The following is a 10,416-nucleotide window of genomic DNA, read 5'->3' as shown; positions in this document are numbered from 1 at the left end:
TCCTCGGGACTGAGACTTTCTCCTTCCGTCTTCATATGACTCGCCCGCAGATACCTCAGAGACACAGAAGCATGGATCAGTTTTATCTAACTTGCACAATAATCAATCAATCAATGAAATATTATTTATATAGCCCTAAATCACCAGTGTCTCAAAGGGCTGCACAAGCCACAAAGACATCCTCGGCTCAGATCCCACATCAGGGCAAGAAAAAACTCAACCCAAAGGGATGAGAATGAGAAACCTTGGAGAACCCCCCCCCCCGAATCTATAATCTATGGAAGTTTAACGTTTTGAATGGAATTATAGAAATAAATACACTTTTCCATGATAGTCTATTTTTTTGGAAAGGGTTTGTACATTATAGTGTTGTCCCGATACCAAAATGTATTTTGATACTTTTCGGTACTTTTCTAAATAAAGGGGACCACAAAAAATTGCATTATTGACTTTATATAATAAAAAAATCTTAGGGTACATTAAAAATATGTTTCTTATTGCAGGTTTGTCCGTAAATAAAATAGTGAACATACAAGACAACTTGTCTTTTAGTAGTAAGTAAGTAAACAAAGGCTCCTAATTTAGCTGCTGACATATGCAGTAACATATTGTGTCATTTTTCATTCTATTATTTTGTCAACATTATTAAGGACAAGTGGCAGAAAATGAATTATTAATCTACTTGTTCATTTACTGTTAATATCTGCTTACTTTCTCTTTTAACATGTTCTATCTACACTTCTGTTAAAATGTAATAATCACTTATTCTTCTGTTTGATGCTTTACATTAGTTTTTGGATGATACCACAAATGTGGGTATCAATCCGATACCCAGTAATTACAGGATCATACATTGGTCATATTCAAAGTCCTCATGTGTCCAGGGACATTCCTGAGTTTATAAACATAATATACATTTTTTTTTAAAACAAAAGAAGATTTTGTGATGCCAAAAAATATTGATGCAACCATAGTAGTATCGACTAGCTACGCTCCTGTGCTTGGTATCATTACAGTGGATGTCAGGTGTAGATCCACCAATGGCGTTTGTTTACATTTTGATGCCGGTGAGCTACGGTGTGTAGTGAAGCATGTTTAGCTATTCCTCGTCCTGCAGGGATGATACTTGCAAGAAACGTTCTTTATTTGTCGCCATGGAGACCAGGATTAGTGATTTAAAAGTAGCTAAAACACTGCCGACTGGGGTTGGACTTTAGCCGCTAGCTAGCTAGCCATGTCTTAAAGCACCTCTTCCTGAAGGCGTTTCAGTGTTATAACTTCACCTTTATCTTTAGTTTTTAAGCCAAAATGTGTCAGTTCTCCCATTTCTGTCTACACACTGTGTCTGCTTGTAAGTACTCCGTGTGTGTGCAATGCCGAACATGCTCGTCTGCTCGTAAACCAGCAATGTCATGACGTGATGACGACGGGGGGGGGGGGGGACCAGTACTTTTCAGAGGCGGTATAGTATCGAATATGATTCATTAGTATCACGGTACTGTACTAATACCGGTATACCGTACAACCCTAGTACATTATGGACATCTTTCCGGCATGCCAGCCTCACTATGCAACATTATGTCCCCCCAAAAATGTTTTTAAGTCAAATTACAGAAGAACATTTCAGTTTAGGTGGCGTCACATTACCAAATATGTCTGTTAAAAAAAAAAAAGGACAACCAACTTTATTGCAATTTTAGTTGGAAGTCCAGTTCCTGCTGTCATAAAAAAAAGTGCACTAAAGGTCACAATTATTAATCATGTGAATATGCAAACTAATCACACACATGCTTCTTTACCTTTACCAAGGATGGTTACCATATTTTTTTGACCATAATGCGCACTAATAATCCTTTCATTTTTCCGAAATGTACAAATTAATTGTGGTTGCGCTCACAGACCTCGAAGCAATTTTATTTGGTACATGGTGTAATGATAATTGTGACCAGTAGATGACAGTCACACATAAAAATTAAAAAAAACGTGTGGACTGCAGGCTGACGCCTGTTCAATAAATAACGCGAGCAAGTACCCGTAAGCAAGCAACACCAAAACTTTCATTGAGAATATGGAACATTACACAGGGCGCTCAAAAACCTGTCAAAATGTTTTAGCACGACTTTGGTAAGCTACGAAGATGGAACTTGATGGAACGCGGAGCATCATGGCTGTTGTCGTCAGACGTACTGTGCTTTAACATACGGGTATTATTATGGTGTGTTTATTACGACCCCAAAATGGCACTTATTAGGAGACACATCTGCCGTTTTGTTTTGCAATATTATGCAAAATTAACTTTTTTTCAATTTTGGTACCTGCTGATATGTATTTGGGATCTGCATAAGTCCCGCAAATTTGCGCAGATCTGCCATTTTCGTCTGCGCCGTAGTCAATAAGCTTTCTTTTTCTCCATCCTCTTGTTGTTGCCATTTGTAATACTAAGTAGCATATAGTTCTAACTTATATCTATCAGTAGATTCGCTATGGAAGCGCTAAAAACTACTGGTACAACAAACATGGCGGGGAGAAGACGCTGTCAAAGTGGAGCCACGTAAATAAGACCGTCCACAAAACCGGACATCCTGAAGAGACGGTAAGAAAGCAGCTTGAAGATGGTTTGTAAAACATAATCTATACAACATTTTGACCAAGGAACCACCATTACATGTTATGTTGAGTAGACCACAAGGAAGTGTTTTCCATTTAGAAAAAAAATCATAATAAATGCGCCTTAAAATCTGGTACGCCTTTTGTATGAAAATTGTCCTGAAGAGACCCGCTCATCAGCAGTGTGCCCTGTGGTCCAAAAAAATAAGGTACCTAAAAGTTGCAGGTTGTTACATGATTAGAAATCAGGTCAATCCACATATTAGTGCAAAAAATGGGTAAGGAGACTCTGTCTGGTGTGCTCACTTGCACATTTCACTTTAAAATAAACCTGACTGGACTACAGATAAAACGGTTACCAATTTATGGGCAAATAATTGTAGCGCATTCAAAATTAACACTTTTTTAAAATGTTCATGTATGACATTGGGACACTATAATTAATTATAATTAATAACTGTAATTTTTTTTAAGTTATATGAAATTATAAAAGTCAGTAATAAATAACCTGTGATTAATCTTGATTAAGTCAGATTCAACGCGGCAGATTCAAAAGTGTAAAAAAAACAAAAAAAAACTAGGCACACAAATGTCAATAATAGAACTATTTTCCAACCTGGACATTATCACTTATTGGGTTCTGCTGGTGTTTCTAATGTTTTAAAAGTTATAAAAAGCATGCTGACTATGTGGTGGGTAAGTGGAGGCCATAAGGGAAAAAACATGTCCTCCTACAAGAAAAACAAGTCGAGATTTGTCAGGGGTAATATTCGCCTGGGGTGTTTCTAGTTCACATTCACACAGGAGAATTTTGTTTAATTACTAAACGCGGCAACATTGTTTTATACTTCAAAGTAATTTTGCATATTTTTTAAATTTCATTTTTCATTTTTAAAACCATTTTTATATCATTGTGGTGTTTAAATTATTATGTATTTGGATATATCAAATGGTTTAACTGCCTTGACTGCAGAAGTGTCCAAAGTGCGGCCCGAGGGCCATTTGCGGCCCGCAGCTAAGTTTTTAACGGCCTAATATTGACTCTGACAACACAAAGCTGCCCTTCAGGCAGTTTTTAACTTTGTCATTACTCAAAAAAATTATAAAACTTATAATCGACGGATAGATCTGAAGTTGATGTAGAGATATAACGTTAAAAAGTGAAAATATATACTGACATATGACTTATTTTTAACACTTTTATGAATTAATCAAAAGCAATGTTTTGAACAATTTACCTACTTAAGGCTTCAGTTACTGTACATCAAATATTCGGTTTTATATTTTGTATATTTTGTGTTTTTACCATTAAAAAAATGAGTTTCCTTTTAAAAAAAAAAAAAAGAAAAAAGGCATATTACATAAAAAAAATCACTTAATAGCAGTAGATAGTGTTGAAAGAAAAAATATAAATGACATTTTTTTTACATTTTAATGACTGAGACCCTTTTGGGTGGTGCGGAGATTTCCCATTCCCAAAAATTGATGGAAGCCCTAAAGCAAATATCAAACTAATTTTAGATCAGGGGCCACATGGAGAAAAATCTACTCCCAAGTGGGCCGGACTGGTAAAATCACGGCAGGATAACTTCAAAATAAAGACGACTTCAGTTTGTTTTCTTTCTTTAAAAATGTATGTTGTTGTTTTGTTTTTTTACACTTAAATGTTACGGTTAATAGTATTCTATCTTCATTTGTTGTTATTTATACTTTCTGAATAAACGATGTGATAATGTTCATCAGTCAACTCATTGGTGTTAATTTTCAATCTATCAAGATAAAAAAATAATATCAAAATCAAATTACAGGATGTTATTTATGTAGTTTGCTCATTTTCCTTGATTGGTGCATTAACGTCATGTGTTTTTTTGTTTTTTTTACATATGTAGCGCCATCTACAAAGATACAAATAATTGCTATTGCGACATCTAGTGGACACATTTAGAACAGCAGTTTCTTTCATTCAAAAATTTCGACTCATTATCATACTTAGCAAACTCATCCCACGGGCCGGATAAAACCTGTTCGGCCCGCGGGCCGTACGTTTGACACCCCTGCCTTAATGGTTACAATATATATTGTATTGGTTTTGAAAATGAAAAATATCAAAATGGCACCTTCATGCGTTCATTTTTCAGTGTGCGGCCCTGAGTGGGAAAAAGTTTGGACACCCCATACTCTACTGGATAAACACGTGATGTAGAACACCTGCGGCATGTGGCCCACAAACCAAAAAAAACCTTGCATCTGCACACTTACTGGCCAAAATATTAGGTACACCTTCAATGTCAGATTGACATACAACACAAAATTATTCTTTTAAAAATAATGCTTTTGGTTGACTCTCATGAATATTAAAAAAAAACTCATGAGAACTGACTCACATTTTGATGAATTTATTTCCTATGACATCATCAACAGGACAACCACAGTGATCAGGCGTCGATCAAAGGCCACATGAAAGAGTCATAGAAAATGGTAATGGGCTCGACAATCAACGCGGGGCGGGTGTTGTTGGCGTTGGGACCAGACGGTGAAAAGTCACATCCAATGCAAACCCCCCCACCCCCCGTTCTCCTCGTTCTATTAAAAAGGGATCATTAGAAGTCTGATTGAGCGAGGCAGGAAATGGAAACTGTTTACGCTTCCTCCACGCCTCGACAAGCCAAACGCTTCATTTGTGACATTTTGCAGATTTTTGCTGAGGGTGGAGTGAGGGCGAGCGGGGGGGAGAGACAGCACATCTCCTTTTCTTTCCAGTTGGATCCCCGTTAAACACTTCCCTCTGATCTAATTCAATAAATGCCAAAAGGGAGTTTGAATAATCACATTCATGCCCGCTCTTGTCTTTGGAAGCCATAAATCCTTCACACTTCTATTTTTTAAAGGTGCATACAATAATCGCCTGTGTCCCAAAAACAGTCGAAAGTGCACTTCAACTTCAAATAAACCCCAAAATACAATCCGCTAAATAACTTGTTTGTCTGCACACGCGTTTAAAGGGAAGCAGCATGACGGCCCTCGCCAAAATAAAAGTCAATAAATATGTCATCTTCATCAGACATTCCAACAGTGCTCATTCACTTCAAAACACATGATTTTTGAACATAACATCACATTTTGAGGTAAAAGAAAAAAAAAACCTGGAATAATTTGTTTCAGGACAGACTTGATTAAAACCAGCACCCACACATCCATTTTAATATAAAATGGCCCTTGAAGAAAAAACACCAGTCAACCCCATAAGACACAGGACCCCCCGATTAGCCCTGAAAGTGTCAAGTTTTAAATCAGTGCAAATCAGTTAACATATCCTAGTTTCTTCATCACGTTCCTGCAGATGTCCTCTACCAGCTTCACGTCCCGTTCCGGCATTTTCTGCCGCCACACTTCGATGCTGGCCGGGGAAATGTTCCCCTCGTACGGGAGGTTGTACAAGTTGGTGGAGGTGGTGAACTGCAGCTGGTTGAGGGCCGCGGGCGACAGCGGCACCCCTAAGAAGGCGTGGATGCCCTCCGCCGTCTCCAGGGGGAAGTTGACCACGTCTTCGAAGCGCACTTGGAGGTAACAGCCCTCGGGGAGGCTCTGGCTGATTCTCAGCACGGCGTCGGTGTGAGCTAGCCACAGGTGAGCCAGGATCACGACCGGGTCGCTCTCTGAATTAGCCAGCAGTCTCCTGAGGGTGTTGAACTCAGGCGCCATGCTCTGGCAGCCATCCCTGACAGCATCCTCCTTGAATATCAAGGAAAGGTGCTGAGGGATGTTTTTCAGAGAGTACAAGTTGGGTTTGCTGTTATACAGCATGAGATAAATCCACGCTCGGGGGTCCCTCATTACGTAGATGGTCTTCAGGGAAGGTCCCACGACCTCCTGAATGAAAGGCAGTTTCAGCGGCCAGCTCCCACTGCGCATGTTAAGGACAACGCGGCTGTTTGGGTACTTAACCAGGTGGCGCCTCTGCTCCCTGATGTACGCCACATCCCTGACGAGGTTGGCCTGTGCCAGCTCCGTCCACCTGGACCATTCTCCTTTCTGAGAGGAGCTGCCTTTCTGGAGCAGGTTGTCCCGACTTTCCTCTACCAGCTGAATGTTCTGCAGGTGAAGCTTGGGGTTCTGGATCAGCGAATGCAGCCAGCCGTGGATTACCTTAAAGCACCCTTGTTCAGCCTCCGCTCGAGACCACTCGCAGTCATCCACCAGGGAATCAAACTCAAACTCTGTCTCCGGAATGTCCACAAGCTCAGTGGGAACCGTGATGTAAACAAAGTCTGTGTTGTTGTAAAAGAGGTGCTTGAGTATTTCCGACCCTGAGCCAGGTAGGGTCGTGATGAGGACGGTGGGGAGGGGGATCTGGTGCTTGTCAGGCAGTGTGACTTGTTGGTCGGCTTCGTTTTGGTCGCCCCTGCCTTTCCATTTCACCCTGCAGAGGAATTGATCACAGCTGTTGGACACGAAGAGCAGTTGGGTGAGCCACAGGATGAGCATGGCGATGATGGTGTAGCGCAACAGTCGGCGCGGCCTGCAGCAGATGTAAAACTTTTTCTGGATGACAAAGAAGACGCAGCCAATGAAGAGGATAACACCTGGCATAACATGGAGTATGAAGGAAAACTCAAAAAGCGGATTGGCACTGCTTGTTTTTTCAGGCTGCACCTGCGTGCCGAGGCCGAAACGAGTGATTTGGTATCGATCCTCCAGTTTACAGTGACCGCCGTACCCTAAATATTCCGCCCTCGCGCTAATGTCTTCATAATTTGTCGCTATGGAAACTAGCGTCTCTGTGTTGTTAATAGTTAGAGAGATTGTCACGCCGTTTTTGCTAGCATCTACAAATTTACAGTTGGACACTTCGACATGTGGTCCATGAAAGACATATGCTGCTCTGGTAACTGTGCCTTTCATTGGGTACGTCACATTAACATACTGAGTCCATCTTGTCCTAAACTCAGAGGACTGTTCTGTCTCCTGTAAGTGGGTATCTGGACTGCGGCCCCTGGGGTCAAACCAAAACATTTTATAGTGAGCGTCCCACACGTCCATCATTGCACCATTGTACTTGTCCAGGAATCGGAAAGGGACGTATTTAAAGTCAATATCGAGGTTATGGAAGAAAGCGCTGAGCGACGTCAAGGGGGAATCGGCCTCCTTCTCCACGTGGTCGAGCACCAGCAGCGTTTGGGAATTGAGCAGCACAAGAGCTCTGTACACGCTTTTCAGTTTCATGGCGGACGAGTAGGCAGAGGCGGCTTCACCGCTCACAAACATGGTGTCCCCGTGCGACGACGCTGTAATTACTTCGCCCCGAGTGTTGCCTACCCCTTCGGCATTCCAGCGCAGCCACTTTTCACACTCCCCCATCTGACCCTCCCATGGCATGTTACACCGACTGGTAGGAGACGGACTAAACACCAGCACATTGTTAAGAAAGGTCAACTTTGGCCCATAAAGGGCCTCTGCTACAAACACCTGGCCATTAGGAGCGAACGTAAAAGAATTCTGGTCTGGGTGCTCATGACCTGGGTTGAAACTGTTCCAGCCGTTCAGCCAGCTGTAGGGCTTATCTTGGACAATGTCGTACACAGCACGGCCACCCAGCTTGCCAGACTTGAAGGACACAAAGGTGTTACCCTGACCGCTGGGTAGCCCAGCTCCGTAGGTAACAACACCCCAGTTGGCAAAAATATGCATCCTGGCTTTGCCAAAGTCTTGTGGAGGTTTCGGGGTGAGGCTGGCGTCATACCAGATGAACTCTGTGTGGAGCGTGACCCAGAGATGAGATGGCGAAATTGCCAAAGGGCCGTCCTTGGCTCGGTGCTTTCGAATCTGCTGGGCCAGCCAGTTGCCCGTTCCGTTCCTCATGACGAACGCGTCCAGGAACACCAGCTGGCTCTCAGGCCCGTAGAACCAGTGGAAGTTGGAGTCTGCGATGCCCACTGTCCGTTGAAAGCCGGGCAAGATGGTGGCGTAGTAGAACCAGAAGTGTTTTTGTAGCCAGTTGTTCTGCGTGCCGTCGATGCCGAAGTGCCGCTGCGCCAAGAAGACGTACTGTGTGATGGACTTGGCAGTGTAGCTCCCGTAGGCGACCCCCTCGTCCAGCGAGCCGTCGACGGCGTGATTCAGCAGGAACATGTTTTTCTCCATATAGTTCACGGCCACTTGTTTCCACATCATAGACTCCTGGTTGTCATGTGCGCCCACCACGATGGCCCCAATCAGGATGGATACTACGTTGGTGGTCTGATGATTGTGGATGTACTGTTTGCCCCACCCCCGGTATTTGGCAAACTCGTGCATCTCGGCTGTCACTGACTGAATTTTCTTGAGGTAAACATCTCTGCGTGTATTGTCTAAGTAGGCATAAATAAAGTCATAGGCCGTGGCGAACCCCGTGAGAGAGTGTGCTATGGGGACTTCATCTTTGGGCGCAGTGGTCACAGTCCAGTCTGGGTACGCTTCCATCCTGTCCATGAATTTGAGGAGGAACTGCAGGGCATCAGAGTCCTCTGGTACCAGGAGGCAGTACAGAGCCACGTGGGGTAGGTTGTTTCCATAAAACTCGTTCCACTTGCTTTTAAACACCGTATGGTCGACGGGAGGGAGGTAAAAAGGAATGTTGGCCAACATTGTCAACACACCCGCACGGATTATTTTAAATATGTGGCTGTGGGTGGTGGAGGACCTCTTCCTCATGAGCGACACATCCTCTTGGCTAAAATACACGATGGGGTGGGGGGATGCCGCCGCCGCCTGCTTGGCCATGCTGTCCCGGGACGGCTTGTTCTGCAGCAAGTCATCCAGAAAAAAGTCCTTCTCTGCGGCGTTGAGGAGCCCCGAAAAGGGAGCCGCCACTGTCCAGAGTGCAAGTAAAAAGAGAGCAAATGGAGTGCCCTTCACAGCCATGGTGGTGTCCAAATGTCAAGAAACTATCACATGTCCCATTGTGAGTCCAGCAAATGAGTCCTCAACTTTAGTGCACTTTCCATATGTTTGCAAATCATCATTAAAAGTGCTCATCACACAAAAAAATGTCCACTCGCCTGTAAAAGTCACAATAAATTCCTTCTGCAGATGTTTTTTTTTTTTTTTTTGCACAAACATCATCCAGCCCAGTCAGAGTCCGGTCCCAAAAAGCACCGCCAGCAGTCCAACAGGAGCCGCAGCATCCGTGACGCCGAACCCCGGCGAGCGACGCTCTTCCGCGGGCGACATCGCTCGCTTCCCCGGGGCTGCAGAGCACCGCCAGCGGCCGGGCGGCTCTCCCGATGCCCGCCTCTCCGTTTGATCTCCTCCCGCCGCTCGTTCGTGTGCGCCAGAAATGGAGGAAAGTTGTCGTCACTCCTCAAGTATTGCCTTTTTTTTTCCACGCAGCGCGCAGGAAACACCAAATCAGCCTCCCAGATGAGGATGAAGAGGAGGAGGAGGAGGAGGATGAATGTTCCAGATCCACGCAGCAGCAGAGGTGTGACATGGACGTGTGCTGGCGTGTACTGTACTCTCTCTCACACACACACACACACACACACACACACACACACACACACACACACACACACACACACACACACACACACACACACACACACACACACACACACACACACACACACACACACACACACAACACACACACACACACACACACACACACACACACACACACACACACACACACACACACACACACGCACACACATGCGTGCAATCTGCGGCGTCCTCTGACAAAATGTTCCACACTTTGATTATTTTCCAGACGAGTGGAGCCGCTGGAAACTGTCGCACTAAAAGCGTCCGCTAGAGGGAGCTGTGGTT

The 10,416-nt window shown here is 43.9% G+C and overlaps 1 protein-coding gene across 1 annotated transcript; it reads right to left on the bottom strand.

Annotated features, from left to right (window-relative positions):
* Positions 1 to 5,004: 5,004 nt before the first annotated feature.
* On the bottom strand, positions 5,005 to 10,050 carry LOC133630128 (dermatan-sulfate epimerase-like protein). The gene has a single exon (XM_062021470.1). The coding sequence runs from the start codon at positions 9,505 to 9,507 to the stop codon at positions 5,908 to 5,910; it is 3,600 nt and encodes a 1,199-aa protein (XP_061877454.1). The 5' UTR covers positions 9,508 to 10,050; the 3' UTR covers positions 5,005 to 5,907.
* Between the last annotated feature and the right edge of the window lie 366 nt (positions 10,051 to 10,416).

This window comes from Entelurus aequoreus, linkage group LG15, assembly GCF_033978785.1.
Source record: "Entelurus aequoreus isolate RoL-2023_Sb linkage group LG15, RoL_Eaeq_v1.1, whole genome shotgun sequence".
In the NCBI taxonomy this organism is placed as follows: domain Eukaryota; kingdom Metazoa; phylum Chordata; class Actinopteri; order Syngnathiformes; family Syngnathidae; genus Entelurus; species Entelurus aequoreus.
Note: the sequence above shows the minus strand (reverse complement) of the source record. Positions and strands in the feature narration are given on the sequence as shown.